We start from the raw sequence: 17,223 nt of genomic DNA, 5'->3' as shown, positions 1-17,223 counted from the left end.
TCGTACCCCCAGTAGTGTCCGTACTCCCAGTAGTGTCCGTACCACCAGTAGTGTCCGTACCCCCAGTAGTGTCTGTACCCCTGTAGTGTCCGTACCCCATGTAGTGTCCGTACCTGTGTCTGTATCCCCTTTAGTGTCCATGCATTTAGGTTCATTGAAAAATACTGTGACAAACTGCTCCATAATTGCTACAAATCTGAGTCTTATCACTAGTGTCATAGCTTAGCATACATAACATCCACAAACAATATCTGCAAGCTCAAGATACAATATATGTCATGATTCATAAAGTATTCACAAAAGGATATGCCACAAGATATCTTGTGTATTTCCTCCTCTGTTCATCTGTGACATGCTGGAAGAACACCATCACACCTTGCATAAAATCTGGCAGTGGGTTCCCCAGGGTGGTATGGGCTGTACCAGTAGTTGTACTGGTAGTATGCTGAGAAGTGGAGGCACCTGCTCCTGTAGTCTTTGTGATAGCTTGCTTTTTGTTCTTCCGAGGGTAGTAATAGCTAGAGCAAGGTCAAGGTTATGATGTACAAGCAAGTACATTATAATGGTTTACAAACAAAGACATATCAAGTATTGTGTTCAATAAACTAAATAAAAACAACTTCATTTGACCAGTCTAACGTCATAGATAAGACCCCCTCACAAATACAAGCCTTGCAGTATATTGGGGATCTAAAACCACTTTTACATTTTGGTATATCAGAGAAAAAACTTTGAAAAGATTTTGTGATAACTCATTTATTTAACTGAATCCAAAATTCACAACATTACGCCCCTCTCCCAAGTACGTACAATGCTTTTGTCAATTTGCTAAATCATAAATGTGTATTTGATAACTATTAAGTATCTACTGTGCTGCATTTCTTGTATGTTTTCTGTATACTATCAAAGGAGTGAAGTCTGCCTTCTTTGATTGCCTTGGGTTAACATGTATTTACTGATTAATGTCACAGTGGTAAAGCTTAAGGCAAATCATCATATAACTTATGATAAGCTGTAAATTTAGGTTCAGGCTAACGTTCACATGCAGAAAACTCATATTTTATCTTCCCATATGCATGAAGTTGACAAAAAGGATACATGTATGTGTTGACACCCCTGGAGGCCAGGTGTTTCCTGATTAGTCTCTCCGTGCCGTACCAGTTGAAACCTGGTGTGTTGTACCCTATTCTGGGCAGGTGGACACTGGCTACATTTGTACATACATGTACATGGAGAGAAAAACAATGTTTGCCTATGTTCATGATGTGGCACAAAGACATAAAGCCATAAACTATGTTTGCAATAATCATTCTACTTTCTTTTAAACACATATATACAGGATTCCCAGGTAAAGTGGCTACAGCTGCTATGCCTATCCAGTGGTTAACAACACTAGACAATTGTTGATCATACATGTATATTTTTAACATATATTAAGTTATTGGCATTAAATAAATAAAGACAGACCTTTCATTCTCTTTGCTGCGGTACATATCCTGCCCAGTCCCTGGTTCAGGGCTGAAAGTTTGATCCCTGACAGCCTGTTGTTTCTGTCACGACTCTGAGCCACTATCAGGGCAACCTGTACTCAAACAGAACACAAAACAGAAACAGCACATACATTTAATTATAATAATTATTTAAAAAAATAGAACATTTAAAAATGGAAATGTGTATGTAGTAAGATCAAGAGATAAAACCTGGCAATTGTCCCAACCAAGACTACTATAGAAATTATTTTTTGTTAATAGTATACTATAGGGACTTAATTTTGTAGCAGAAGGAGAAACAATGCTCTCATTAATTTTTTTTAAAGTTTGGTAACACGACAGTAGTATAAAAAGTGGTACATGAAAAACTTATTTGAGATCCCTTCAAAAATAAAACCACCATGAATGTTGCAAGATTGAAAGTATGTAATTCTCTGATCTACGTCTTCTATACACAAAGTTTTGAAATATGACAACCCCGCTGAAAATAAGAATAAGTTTACCATGTCGCTGCCCTTGGGTCTACTTTCTCTGTCGTCCACAGCGATCAGGTGGGCATCTCCGAGAGCAAGATCTGTCAGAGAGGAAATTCGCATTCATTCACTGATTCAGTTCAACTCTTCAAACTACATGTAATTGCTCTGGACACTATTTGAAGAAGCAATCAGAGGAGGAAATAAAGCTACATGTAGAATACTAAGACTAGACAAAAAGTTTTCCCTGTCTGATTAGCCTTACTTGGCAAGCAGGCCTATAAAGTTTACACCATGACACATGCATTCACATATCTGTATTAAGTACATTGTGTGTAGTACTGTTGTTGTTTTACTGACCTTTCATCTTCCCAGCTAACTCATACTGCATCTCCGGCTGTGAAGACCTGGCTGACAGGGCTGAGAACAGGCCGCCTTGGCCCCAGGAACCAGAGTCATCTGTACACAAACATGGAACATAGGTCACAACTACACACTGTACAGACACCACAGGATGTACGGACACTACTTGGGGTATACAGACACTATGGACACAACAAGCGTATGGACACTACAGGGGTACGGACACTACAGGCCATATGTACGAACACCACTGGGGGTACGGACATTACAGGGGTACAGACACTACAGGGGTACGGACACTACTGGGGTACAGACAGTACATGGGGTATGGACACTTCTGGGGATACAGACACTACTGGGGGTACGGACACTAGCCTGGTCCCGACCTCCGGTCATTGATGTATGTATGTATGTATGGACACCACAGGAGGTACAGCCACCAACCATCCTGCAGTTAGACCATATAAACACATACACCATATTACACCAGAGTAAAAGTATCTGCTCTGAAAACCTATGACTAGGATGAAGCCTACTAATAAAGCCTAATGTAATTAGAATAAAAAAGGTTAGACTTACAAACTGTAAGTAAGAGAAACTAACCAACACAGTGAACAACGATGGCATCCTGATCTCCTGTACACTGTGGATGGGTAACGTCACCCATAACATAGTTGATGGCTCTCCTGTCATCATCATCATCATCATCTGTTACCATGGTAACCTCCTCATCACTCTCCTCCTCGTCTGTTTCCATGGCGATATTGCAGGTAGTGTAGCCATGTGACTTCCACATGGCTTCCCTGTTATAGAGGGGAGAGAAGCAGTTACTTGTACTGTTAGAATGATCTAGCACAATTATCTTGAAATATATAATGCTTTGCAGGAAACAAATACAAGATGTGTAAGTGTCATTACAAGTAGACAGAACACACTTTCCTTGACCTGTCTTCCATGTGATCATAATCAAAACCAATACAAAGACTAAGTATTAGTACTACTTTGGCACATATAATTGTACAAGGAAACTAAGGCAGATTGTGACTATGAACATGGATCACTGACTTCAAGGAGTGGTCAGGAAAGATGACAGTCCAGCTGACCTGAAGATGGGCTGATGACCGCCAGAAGTGGACAGACAGACTGACACTAAAGATACTAGCCATGGGAGTCAGTGAGTGAGTGTGGTAAGTACTACGAAAACTTTTTTGGCTAGTTCTTACATGACAGTATGTACATGTTGTACATGTAGATAAAAAGGTCCACCCACCTCCTCTCTTTCTTCACTTGTGCTCGTCTCACTTCTGCCTCCTCCTGAAGCTTGGCTCTTTTAGCAGCTGCTTCCTCTCTCTGTTAAAACATTAGGCATCAAAACAATAAAGAAACAAACCAAAAACTCTCAATTCAATTATTGATGAAGTAGCTATACTGATGAAACAAAAAATACTGCAACTTCTGCACAGTCAACTAAAAACTGAAGATTACAGAAATTCAAAACAAATGCTAAAAGTATGTGATCACAATCGATATTCTGGCATTATCCTTCTTTTATTTTATTGAGGTTAAGACAAGTTGTTGGGATCATTTAATAGTAATAACAATAATGAAAATTTTATTTCAAATTCAACTGTTTCATATCTATTGTAGTCGACTTTCCCTAATCTTGACCTTGGAGCAACTTCTTCACAATAAAATGGAAAGTAACAAACAAGGAGTTGATGATGATGATGATGATTGGTTTATATGAAAATTGAGGATACCTGGCAGCCAAAGGCTGAATTGCGTATCTTCTTACAGGGATCACAATAACAATCATTTAACATTATACATAAATCTCAAAAACAAGCACTTCAAATTGAACGTACATTACTAAATGCGGAGGAAACGAGTAAACTGCAGATTTAAAATCCTGTCGTTACAGATAAAATCAATTACAACTAGAGAGGCAACATTTTCCCGAAAATGTTTAATGTTTCCCGGCGGTTTTAAGGGTCACTAGTCGACCGCTAAATTTTCATTGTAGCAACTTTTTGATTTCACAAATCCACCCCCGTCACCCCCGTCACCCCCCTCCCTCTTACCGTGGCACTGATTACTACTGTCGTACATTCACAAGCAAGCTCTGTTTCTTTACAAAAAAATGCAGAACAAAAAAGTCTGAAATGCAGGTTTTGATGTTGTAGTCGCAAGACAAAAGTATTGTAATATCAAATGTACATTTCAAAAGGAAAAAAAAAAACTGAAAAAAGTCTATTCCCCGGATTCGAACCCGGGTCGATCCAGCAACAAAAGCGTACGAATCAGATACCCTGACGATTCGGCCACTAGCCGCACAGCTACATTAGTTATTTTTCACCAGGTATACAAATGTATTGCTACAGGTCCTTTCATAATTTCCAAGGTCGAATTTTCTGAAGATAAATGTTTTTGTGTGAAAAGTTAGTTATCTCGTTCGTTCAATAGCGGGCAACTTCTTCCTAGAGCGCCTGCTTGGTTTGCTTGAAGGCATGGCCGATTGGCTAACGTCCGAGGTTTTCGCTGCCATAATGAAAACGATGCCGAGTTCCATTTTGTGTCCTTTACGTTGATAGGTTCACGTTTCAGACGTATCCCCAAGAAAGCCAGATTTTAGCCAATCAAAAAGCTGGAAACGTAGACTGCATGTTAAATCTTCCATTTTTTCTGAGTTTTGATTGGTCTGGTTGGAATATGCAAATATCTGCTATATGTTTCTCCTTCGGGAAACATAAATATATCTCTGCTAGCTGTCAACTAGCTATAGCTATAAACGTCATTTCCTGATAGTTATCTGTTCCTACCTTTTTCCTCCGTTCTTCCAGTTCCTCTGGTGTCAGCTGTTTTCTCTTACGTGTGGGGAGGGCAGCCAGACTGACCAAGGGAGGCTGAAAATCATAAGAAACAAACATACATTGAAAACAAAACTGCCTTTATCAGAGAGCAAATTCTAGATGTTTTCTTAGCCTAACTTAAGTTAGCAAAACACCAGTAAGCAGAAAGTAAGCATTTACTTATGAAAAATAATTATATATGCTAAAAAAATTAAGGTTGAAAAATTTAAATAGCCCAATATGCATAGAGCAAAGTTCATGACAAATTGTAACTTTGTAATACCTTTTTCTTTCTGAGCTTCCTGTCTTCTGAAAGTGTATCCTCTTCAAGGGAAGCTTGCACTGTTGAGGAATTCAGTGAGTTAGTGAGTGAAATATGTCATACATTTTAAGAACTAATTCAATAGCAGTAAAAAGGAAAAACTAATGGTAAAGTTGCATTGGCCATGATCAAGAATAGTATAATCGTGATACCTGCTACAAGAGTCTCAAATGCCTTCAGGTCATCAGCACTCGGTTCCTTTGAGTAGTCCTTCCCTTCAAACACATACATGTTGTGGGCTGTGGGAGGAACATTCACAAGGTACACAATGATTATCACACTGTTATAATTACACACTTTCACCATAGCATTCAACACCCTCTGGCAGAGCATACAGAAACTGCACTACAGACACACATACAGTACTGTATACACATACAGGCCCAAAACATTACAGATACTTCGGGTGCTAGGAAAAAAATGTAAGGGAAACTCTTTGCATTTGAGACTGGAGCAATCATTATGTTTATCTTTACTTCATGTGCTACATCAGGACCCCAAGGGACCCGTGAGGGAGGCGATTTACGTTCAGAGACAACACAGCACCTTATACAGGGACAGGTGGTGTCACTATTACAAGCCTGTTTATAACTTACAGTTACTGTCAGTGGGTTTGTCAACTTGAAGAGATAATCAATATCATCAGTCACATGACAAGACAACTCCAAGACGGGATCTACATTGTACTAGGTTCAAGAAAAGACAGCGTGTGTCATGAAAGCTCCCCAAGCATTGTGTGAAATTGTTTGACATTTGAAAAAGGTAACCATTCAGTTATCATTTACCAGTTTCTTCTTCCTCCTCCTCCTTCTCTTCCTGTTCCTCCTGTGAGGCAGTACTAGTGGTGATGTCCTCCAGGACCCAGTTACCATGGTGACTACCTCCCAGCATGGTCTCCAGGTCTGTATCACCCAGACTCTCCAGGCTCTCCTCTGTCTCAAACAGTTTGTCTAGTCCGAACTTCAGGATGTCAGATAGCTGGAGTAGAACAATTATCATCTTTTGTTAGATATTCCAAATCTGCCTAATGATACATGAAGTGGTTTCATGAATGACATTGCTTAGAGTTGTAGATTCTAAATTTCAAATGAAAACTAGAGTTCGGGGACCTCATACCTCCATGAAATATTTATTGCTTTTTTGTGGATGGTATGTATGTTTATAGTCGGTTGTATTTGAGAGTAATGGTTATAAATGTTATGGGAAAGTAGTGGTGTATTTATTTAATGACACAGAGGATGTCCATCTGATTAGTAATTATCAAAATGTGACACTTAATTGTGTAATGTGCGTTTAAGAGGTCGACGGCATATGGTAGCGTGGTGTTCCTTAAGCTTGATGTTTGGCATTTAAAATGTCTAAGGTTGTCAGCATTATTGAGGTTCGACTATGTGCCTCAGAGCTGTGTGGTGGGAGGAAGTTGGGAAACTCAGAAAGAAGAAGGGATGTGGCCAACTTTAGTCAGATGGTGATTTGATTTTCCACCAATATGTCATAACATCGGCTGTTCACACGGTACAAAAACGAGATGCACACTTTCCTCTGACAGCCCTACACCAACTGTAAGATGAATACTTGGCGCCAATCCCGTCTGCTAAAAAACAAGTACCATTGGCTACGAAAGAGACAACTAACAACTGTCCCTTATCGTAATGAAATCAGAACATCTGTATCGCCCATAAAACTTCTGACACCCAACCCATCTAAGATGAGAGGACCTAATGGCATTTTAATCACCATGTCACTCAAATCAGCAGTACAGTATGTGACACATCCATACCTGTTAAGCATTACCGTTAAATGTACCTCAACTTCTTACAACTATACTTACGCTTCACATCTCCATGATATCGTAAGCAGACATAAATAAAACTAATTATCATATTAAAAAAACTCGGGGTTCCCCAAACAGCTGTCATACAAATCACCTCACTATCTGCTTGGAGCTAAGCCCATTAACAAACACTTAAAGCACGATGCCTGTTCCAATATATCGCAGATATAGGGGGGATTTCTGATATTATTACATCGATTATAACGACAGATACGGCACCCAAAATCACATCGATTCGAGCTTTCATCACAGCCCACCAACACAACAAGTATGAAACCAATCCATCCAGCCGTTCTTGAGTAATCTTGTACACAGACAGAGACACATAACAGAAAATATAACCTCCATGACATTTCATGGAGGTAATAAATGAAATATTTCCTTAGTCTAGAATGTCTTTTCTTTTTGCCCTTTTTTTAGAACATTACTGTTACATGCAGTAGTAATGTTGCAAAATATTTCCAAAAATCTAATTTTGAGTGTTGATATGGCCTGACAAATACTTTTGAACTTGCAGGCATTTTCATGAAAAAGAAATTTGATGAAAAAAGGAGATATATAAAAAATGATATATGACAGTGGAAGTGATATTGATCAACTGACTGAAGAGCTACACTGACTGTCTGTGACAGAGAAGACAGATACTATGTACAGATTATCAATGTTCAATGTGCCATGGAAATTCCCTTAACTCCTTTGGACAAGCACAATGAACATTGAACCACAGCTTAACGTCCCGTCCTAAGGACTGCAGCCCTTTCCGGTAGCGTGCATGTCAGGTGAGCAACACAGACGGAAACAAACTCACTGGGCCACACTGGAATAAGCATGTGCCCTTATCTATCTGAAAAAAATAAATACAAAGTTTTGCAATGTATGTGTAATCTTTACCTGTGTTCCATTGTCTGCTACAGAGTTCAGGCCCGAGAGTTGACCTCCCTCGATGACACTGTTGGTCAACTTCAACTTGGCCTCGGCTCTCTTCAGAATGATTTCTTCCACTGTACTACGACCAATCAGGCGTATGATCTTGACAGGCCTGCATTAAAATAATTTCAAACGAAAACTCATCTAAAGCATAGCACATGTACCATCTGCAAAGTTTGAAAGGATTGTTGGCCAATTGAAAACTTTTTGAAATAATTGGAAAAAGGATGAATCTGGAAATACTTTTAAAGGGCAAATTCCACTTGCTAAATATGTTAAAATTTTATACAAAGGGTTTCATGTGACCTTTCATTGCATCCACCAACATGTTGCATTTTAGTAAATAATAACTCAAATCTTTTCTGACATTCAAAGATTTTCAGACCGTCTCAAGTAATCTTTATCAAATGTCTACAGCTCAAAGTTGAGAATAATTCCAAAGACTACTTACAAAACTCACTGCTGACGCATATTGTACACTTCAGGCAATGAAATACGAAATAGTTTGCATTCCTGTAATAGTGTTAAAGTCACCTGACCTGGTTTGACCAATCCTGTGAGCCCTAGCTGCAGCCTGTAGGTCATTTTGCGGGTTGAAGTCACTGTCCATGAAGATGACTGTGTCAGCCGAGGCCAGGTTTAACCCCTGTCCACCTAAGGGAGACGGAGTTGTAACATACACCGTAAAGGTTGCATCTTGACATGATACTACAATCGTATTTTCAATACTAAAACTTCAATCTAGATTAATTATACACATTTTGACAATGTGTCAAATTCCATCATCTTTTAGTGACATATACATTATACTGTAACATGTACATGTACTGGGCTAGGCGCGAGTGCTAAAATATCTAGTGGAATTGCAAATCTGACAAGGAATATATAAAAGATGAAAAAATTTATACAGGAATGACATGGATAAAAAAGAAAATTAATAAATATTTACATACATTGATATAGAAAATTTTCATATATTTCATATATTTATTATGAGGAATAAACTTAAATAATACTTAAAGAAATTTGTTGAACAGATAAACAGAAACAATATTTTCCTTCCTCCTTACACTTAAAGGTACTCTCATTGTAAAGAATTATTTTCTATTGCCCTACCTGCCCTTGTACTGAGGAGAAATACAAACACATCGTCTTGCTGGTTGAAGTTCTGTATGGCCAGATATCTCTCCTCTCCTCTCACTGACCCATCCAGTCTCTCATAGCTGTAACCTGGTAAGATGAAATATTTAGGATCATTCAAGAAGCTAAATCATTTTCCATATCCAAGAAGTAACATCAACTGTTTTTCTTTAAAAAAAAAAGGTGCTATTGAGGCTTTCTCAATAATGTCTTGAACACCTGGATACATGTATGTGTGCATATTTTGGGGAGTACTGAATGCTTCTTAGTTTGATCTATCTAAATGTAATGTCCATGTTGCACAGGTTTTAACACGTAAATTTTCCAGGGGGAGGGGCCAAAATTGAAACAACGACATTTTTTCTTTAAGTTCAGTACACTGGTAAAAATGAGGATTACAAAACTGACACCATTCAGGCATAAAGGATCATTAATATTGATTTTTTTAATAACACTTTTGTCTTCCTGCATTTGATATCAAATGGTTTTACTTAAAGAAAACTGAACTACATGTTTTCACCTCTGTAGCCCAGATAGTCCTGAAGGATGTCCAAAACTCTGGTCATCTGGGAGAACACCAACACCTTGTGGCCTCTGGAAAAGACAATTACAATACATTTCCTTCTCAGCAATTAATTCTAATGTCAGATGGCACACTTTGCATCTGCTTCTGTGTAGCAGCTTTTGTTGTAGGGTAAAATATAATCATTCAAGTGTCAGACATAATATGCTGTGTAGCACAATGTAGTGATGTGTTGCATAGTCCATGTCCTTGGTGCTGAAAAGCCCTCAAAGAAAGAATAATACTACACAGTTATACGTGTACATTTGTAAATGGCTTTCAAGAAATTACAGCATAATGTAGCTAAATGTTTAAATCTTTGTCCTGACTAAAACTAAATATCAGTTGAATTACATTGAATATCTGTTGTAACAAATGAAAAGCTAAGGAAGACTATAGACTGTGTCTTTACTTTTTCTTGAGGTACGACAGCAGCTGGTCTAGCAGAAAGAGTTTCCCACTGGCTTCGATCAGGTGTTCTCCCAGTTCAAATGGTTCTGGTTCAACACCTGGAATTCAAAATCACTAACAGTCAAATAATTTACATAAAATTACACATGAAATGTAAAATTATGTTGGAAAATCTGTTAGTAACCTAAAACAATTGGTGAATAGCCCTCTATTCCCTCAGTGTGTATAGTGACTTTAGGCCTCATTTCCTATAGCCATCAATCATGGCTGTTGGCTGGCCAATAGTATTGCAGACCCCTAATTAAATCAAAATGTGGGTTACTGATTGGTCAATCTTTTTGGCTATATGATAGTGTGAAATAATGCAGTCTACAGTATATCAAATCCATTTACATATTAAAATTATTGGTAGCTTTTTAAGATATCAAAGGTCTTTAAATGTATGTTGATGTATTTTGAAATACAGAAAGCGAAATTAAAACATATGCAGTGGTGGAAATGAGAAGGCTGTACCATCGAACAAGTAGGGGTGGTTGACACATTTTCTCAGCTGCATTAAGATGTTCATCAGCCGGGTTTTAGAAGGGCCTAGTGGACCAAAAGTTTGGAATGCATCTGAAAATAATAAGATAAAAGGAAAAAGATTAATACTTTAGCTTCAAATAAAAAGTTCAGTCATTTTCACATAATTGCAAAGTATGCATTGATACATACATTATGATTTATTTCTCCTGTTACACTTACAGTAGTTGCTATGATTTTGACACCACAAATATGCATTTTCAAGGTATTAACGGTAATATGGGATTGTCTAAACCACTAAGTTAAAGCACTGCAAAAAACCTTCTTGTTCCTTCTACCAAAAAATTAATTCAATGCAAAAATAAATGAATTTACGGTACCCATGTCCTTCATGAGAATAGCCTTGTAGTACTTCTTCTGAAGAGCTGTCAGACCGTGGTACACAATCACCTGTGGGAAATTACGTAAAATAGAGATTCAACACTGCAATGAAGTTTGAATACAAATATTTGTATCTACATCTGTAATTACATAGTGCCAAACCAAAAGTGCAAGCACATCTAACACTCACTTGATGGGGAACAACAGACAATATTTAACCAGATAGTGAGTCAGTGTGTGTGAGTTGGAGTGTATAATAAATAGTCTTCCATTAAAACCATGGTGTAGCATGCCAGGTTCGCAAGCACAGTGCGGCAGCAGCTGGTTATATTACACTCAGTCAGATGAATGACCTGTAACACCAATCCTTTGTGCATGTAACTGTAGGCATTCTTTAAAGCTACCTGGTGAGAAATACTCTACTGAACATGTTGGCAACAAATTCACCAACAGAACTACCGGGTAAATGACATCAAGTAAAATGCCTAAAATTGCAATCTAAATTAAATGTGTGTATTTACCTATACGACACCGACCATAGGGTGGAAGGCCATACAGCCAAACACTGACCTCTGACTTCTTTGGTAGATCCTTGATGACCTCAGACTTGACCCTCCTCAGTAGGAATGGCTGAAGTATTGTGTGAAGCTCTTGTCTCACACCTGCATTACAGATCATATATTGTTTTTACATCTACACATGTATAAAGAAGCCAGAAGATGTTGATTACTCTATCATAACACCTGTATGATTTACACATGTATTGCTGTGTTCATACACACACAATAGCAGAAGAAATAATACACTTCAACAGGGCTCGAAATTCGTTTTTGGGATTAGGGGCACTGGTGCACCCAGCTTAAAAAATTGGGTGCACTAAAAAATTTTGGGTGCACCACTTAAATTTAAGTTTACTAATAACCTAAAAATAAAACTTAGTTACAAGCTATCAAATTTTTAAACAAGTACCATGACAGACATTTCTATCATCTGTCTAACTTAGATGTCAAGAATGTGTTGTATACTAGTATACTTTGATATCTTTACATACATAAACCTAAGAAAATATTTGGATGCACCCTGTGCACCCACAGAAAATAATTGGGTGCACAGCTCCAATTTTGGGTGCACCTGGGTGCACATGCACCCAGTATTTCGAGCCCTGCTTCAAATTTGGCAACAAATTTTAACACTGTTAGACCACTTACTTGAGCTGTCATTGTCCACTGCACTGTATCTGTCTACAAAGTCTTCCATGTAGTGCTGCTTGAAGAGGGAGGGGGCCACAAAATGTAGCAGCGAGAACAGTTCCTCCATGTTGTTCTGGACTGGGGTGCCGGTCAGCAGTAGATGGTAGTGGATGGTAAACTGTACAGGGTAGAATGTTCTTGGAATGAATAATCTGCTATGTTTTTAGATGTTATGTAGTAGAACTAAATAATCTGCTATGTTTCATACTGTGGATGTAATGTTGTTTGGCAGAATAATCTGCTTTTTTTATAATGTTGCACAAAAGAATAAACAGAACACCATCAGACATTATGTTAGTAGTTAGAACTTTCCTTCAAAGAACAGTAGAACTATGGGACAATCTTCCACAGAAAATAGCTACCATTAGAGGTAGACAGAAGTTCAAACTTGAAGTTGAAGTTAATTCTTTCTTCAGTGTACACTGACAGCGTTCTACTACAATTGGCAGTCCCTCTGCTAATGCTGTATGAAATTTGATATAACTAAAAAAAAACAATAATAATCTGCCGTGTTAACAGGTTCATCGCTGATGATCATCAATCCTATGTACAGTATACAAATTTGGTTTTAAAAAAATTTACCTCCGTCAGCATGGGGAGGATTAATTTTATTAGCGATATCTTACCTCCTTGAGAGTCTGATGCAGTAGAGAGTTCTGGTTCTTCAGCCTGTGAGCTTCATCCACAACAAGAGCCTGCCACTCAAACCTACAAAATGATAAATATTGATAGGAACTCAAAGAGTTTTCCTCATACTATCAGTTGAATGGTGTATTGATAATTCACTGCAATTACATTGTTTTAATCATGTATGTCAAGAAAAACTGCTAGATAATTTAGTTTGCCACCAGTTTTATTATTTTGTCTTAGCTACACACACCGCATGCACGCACACATACGCACACACACACACACATGAACAAGCGTGCAAACACATACACACATGTGACATGCACACACACACACACACACAAACATGCAAACGCACACAGTATCCACGAAACACTTACCTTCTGAGAAATGATTCATCCTTTAGACAAATCTGAAAAGACAATCAAAAGTTTCAGTTGATCATTAGTATGGTTTACAAACTATATAAACATAAATGCCAGTTTAAGAAATATCATATTATTAGTTTTTTTTTACCTCATACGTAGAAAGCAGAACATGGAAGTCCCGGCATCTGCGGACAGAGTGCCGAACCTCCTGCCTCTTTTCCTTGTCTCCCACATACACTAGAACTTCCAGATCTGGGGAGAACCTGAAGAAGAAACAGTCAAGTTTACAATCAAATAGCATGGTCAAAAGGATCAAAAGGGTCTGCACAAGCATTCAGAAGTTTGATCTAGTATGTTACTCAGGGTTCTAACCAGGATTTTATTTTAGCGTAGTGGTAATGGCATGGTAGCGAAGCGACCAATCAATCCAAATTTCTTGCCGTTTGGCGAGCGCTGCAGGTGCGAGTATTGTATAGGGGGTCTGGGGAGATCCTCACTCAGTATTTTGAAATTTATACCTCTATGAAACACCATTTCCCACATTTTGAGGTGCAAATTTGGGGGAATGAAGCAAATTTACTGTCAGACAGGCCACATGTGACCTAGCCTGTAGCATCCCTGGTCAATCAGAATTTCATGCTTGTCAGAGGATATGCTCCCCTGTAAGGGCGTACAATTTCAGTTATTTTTTTAACAGGCCTTTAACGTAATACAATGTACGCCTGTACACCTGCCTGGCTAAAAGCCTGGTAGTGGCCCACTACACTAAAATACACTAGCTAGAACCCTGCTTCTGAGAAATTCAAATATTCCATTCATGAAATAATGCAAGACTAAACGTTTCAATGAGGATGGCAACCTGCTTACAAATCCATGGCAATTGTTAAACATAAATTACTTTGAATTACAGATGGTAAATTCAGTACTTACCTCTTGAGTTCTTCTTGCCAGTTCCTGAGCACTGAGAGAGGACAGAGGATGAGGAATGGACCGCTCACATCCAGACTTCCATGGAGGTGTGTCAGGAAGGCAATGGTCTGGAAATAGGGAAAAATTATCAAGAACCATGAATTAATTTCAACAAAACATCACATAGTGTAAGTCCACCGCCCTGAAAAAAATGCATCTGAAAAAGATCTACAAATTTGCAACATGCCCCAGTATGTATAACAAGTACAACGCATTCGTGTATATATAGTGCATGCTTAGTGGGTATACTGCAATATTTAGAGATCAAACTCAAAGTGGTCAGGATTTGTGTTAGTCTGACACTGTAAGTAAGTTAAACTCTGCTGCCCGGGCTGTAACTGGGTGGGCTGCTATAAGCAAGATCTAATCAGTCTAGATTTACGTGTAACCTAACAGATAAATGCTGCCTGGAGATTTCATATGATTACTATTATGATATGGAGATTATCAGACAGAAGGACTCACCTGACAAGTCTTCCCAAGACCCATCTCGTCTCCTAGGATACAGCCATGGTTTCTATGGTAACGCTCAATGAGCCAGTTCACCCCATCCAGCTGATATGGGCGGAGGGTTATATCTGTAAGAAATTGCAGATCATTCCTTCATCATCGAATATCAATAAAATAATTTATATATATAAATGAATGCTTTAAAAAAATTCGCCACACAAATTTTGGACCAGGTTTTAATTCTGGAGTCTGAATCTGACCTAACGTTATAGTTTGGCTTGTGGGGTAATTTATGATACTGTAAATTTTGCTGTTTTTGCACAGACTTAATTTCGCGATATGAGGCAACCTTGAACCTTGAACGTGGACATTGGAGATGCCTTCACGGGTCGCAATGGATCCTTCTTTTCCACTCAGACTTGTCTTCCATGAGGGAGCGCAGCTCTGCTGTGGTGATGTTGCTGATTTGTGTGTCCCTTTTAAGGTTGTTAAATTAAATTATGAAGGTTGTACGCATTCTGCCGCTTCTTCTCTGTCATATGAGGCAAAGAATACATTTTTTTTTCCTCTGGGCTTTACGTTCATGGTTGAAACAACCCTGTAATACAGTAATAATACAATAAACATATTCCCTGTATCATGATTTCACAAGAAGATAATGTCACCTCGAAAATAAAACCGCTGCGAAAATTGTCAGATTGACAGTAACGTTATGATCGTACCTTTGAGTCCTGAAGTTTCTAACTCCGCCGCAGATACGGCTTTAAACCCCGTGTCCTCGTCATTCAGCCGGTTTATCTTACTCTGAAGTTTGTCCATGAGACCTGTACACTGCTTAACACCACTGTCCAGCAAACCTGCACGATGGAATGACTAACTTTGCTAGCGAAATCTCCTTTTGATAAAGGCGGGCATGTTGCTACCTGTTTGTGTGACCTTTCAACTCTGAATATTACACTTTGCAAATAGGGGATTAAAATTTAACAAAATTAAACTATTTCAAATTATTTGGGACTAAATTGCTATAAAAGATATATGTTTGATATGTTCTAAGACAGAAATGCAGAAATTGAATGTTTATAGAGTATCTTCATTGTAATAGACAATTGAAAAATAGCAGACCGTAATTTGGGATGTTCCTTTGTGTGACGTCATTTCACATTCAAACATGGTGTAGTCAAGCAGACTTTTATTATTAAAGCAGATGTTTGGTAGAAAGAGCATGAAATGTTTTCTGATTATGACTTGCTGACCTTCTCTAATGCAGGCCCACAGGACGATTTTTTTAATGTCTATTTTGACCGCAGCTTTATCTCCAAGCAGATCCTACGGTATCAAAAGTTGGTAGAGGAGTGAAGATGGCATACATACTGATACTCCTAGGCCGGCTTCACTCCTCTACCTTTTGATACTATCTTATGCTACCGTAGGATCTGCTTGGAGATTAACCGCAGCTATCGTGAGTGCATCGGCATAATGAACTAGAGTTCCACGAACCCATAACTTCGTCAAAGTGCAGATCTTCATGGTTTTCAATGCTGCTGGTAGTGATAGTTCTTTCCAACAACACTTACTTGCATCTTACATCTTTCCCAGGTAGGCCTTAGGGCCTATGAGCTGAGTACATCGCCTTTTCCATTCCTCTCCTCTCATACTTTTCCATTTCCGAAAATAATTTTGGTACCACGCCATCAGGCGGGGTACTGGGGGATTGCACCTGTGACATGACCTCCCCAGCCAATCGCTAATACTTTACAGTACATGTATTTTCACCAAGTCACAGGTAGTAAGTCACAGGTTCTGTCTGCCCTTTAGGACAGGCCCTGACAGGAGCGGAATATTTGCTACAGCGCTGTCAGCTCTATTTTCGCCGAGTCCTAAACTCCAACAGAGGTGGATAACACATGCATACTTCTTCAGTATTATATGGTAAAATACTCACTACGCTCGCGTACATCAAAAAGCATTCGGTTTTGTGCGAAACTCCCTAAGTACTCTTAATTCAATTAAGAAAGCTTAGCCTATGGCTATGAACATCTTCTTGTCTACCTTGTCCCCCCAACGACCAAGAGGTCAAGGGACTATATAGATAGGTAGGTAGCCTTTGGCTGAGTACAATGTGTCCAACATGGCCTGACAAAAGTTCGGTAACCAAACCAATTTGAGGGACCAATGCATGTTAAAAACTCGTCTTGTTTTGTGTTGTTTGATGTCTTTTGAATAGTCGACCGGTGTCTAACTAACTTTCCTATAGTGTTATAAAGTTAAGAGGCATAACCAGA

At 38.6% G+C, this 17,223-nt stretch overlaps 1 protein-coding gene across 1 annotated transcript in view; it reads right to left on the bottom strand.

Moving 5' to 3' along the window:
- Positions 1-15,879, bottom strand: part of LOC118423285 (chromodomain-helicase-DNA-binding protein 1-like) — a 19,274-nt gene extending 3,395 nt beyond the window's left edge. The window contains exons 1-26 of the mRNA XM_035831377.1: positions 15,664-15,879; positions 14,957-15,069; positions 14,453-14,559; positions 13,671-13,785; positions 13,535-13,566; positions 13,151-13,232; positions 12,483-12,642; positions 11,845-11,936; positions 11,274-11,343; positions 10,885-10,986; positions 10,373-10,469; positions 9,919-9,992; positions 9,375-9,488; positions 8,798-8,912; positions 8,223-8,370; positions 6,283-6,475; positions 5,650-5,736; positions 5,459-5,517; positions 5,146-5,229; positions 3,597-3,676; positions 2,930-3,129; positions 2,324-2,422; positions 1,994-2,064; positions 1,468-1,582; positions 1,099-1,207; positions 309-518 (exon numbers count right to left, since the gene is read on the bottom strand). Of these exons, the coding sequence (XP_035687270.1) occupies positions 309-518; positions 1,099-1,207; positions 1,468-1,582; positions 1,994-2,064; positions 2,324-2,422; positions 2,930-3,129; positions 3,597-3,676; positions 5,146-5,229; positions 5,459-5,517; positions 5,650-5,736; positions 6,283-6,475; positions 8,223-8,370; positions 8,798-8,912; positions 9,375-9,488; positions 9,919-9,992; positions 10,373-10,469; positions 10,885-10,986; positions 11,274-11,343; positions 11,845-11,936; positions 12,483-12,642; positions 13,151-13,232; positions 13,535-13,566; positions 13,671-13,785; positions 14,453-14,559; positions 14,957-15,069; positions 15,664-15,760 (2,825 nt within the window). The 5' untranslated portion in view covers positions 15,761-15,879. The remainder of the gene's footprint in view (positions 1-308; positions 519-1,098; positions 1,208-1,467; positions 1,583-1,993; positions 2,065-2,323; positions 2,423-2,929; positions 3,130-3,596; positions 3,677-5,145; positions 5,230-5,458; positions 5,518-5,649; positions 5,737-6,282; positions 6,476-8,222; positions 8,371-8,797; positions 8,913-9,374; positions 9,489-9,918; positions 9,993-10,372; positions 10,470-10,884; positions 10,987-11,273; positions 11,344-11,844; positions 11,937-12,482; positions 12,643-13,150; positions 13,233-13,534; positions 13,567-13,670; positions 13,786-14,452; positions 14,560-14,956; positions 15,070-15,663) is intronic.
- Between the last annotated feature and the right edge of the window lie 1,344 nt (positions 15,880-17,223).

Source organism: Branchiostoma floridae, chromosome 9 (assembly GCF_000003815.2).
Source record: "Branchiostoma floridae strain S238N-H82 chromosome 9, Bfl_VNyyK, whole genome shotgun sequence".
NCBI lineage: Eukaryota > Metazoa > Chordata > Leptocardii > Amphioxiformes > Branchiostomatidae > Branchiostoma > Branchiostoma floridae.
Note: the sequence above shows the minus strand (reverse complement) of the source record. Positions and strands in the feature narration are given on the sequence as shown.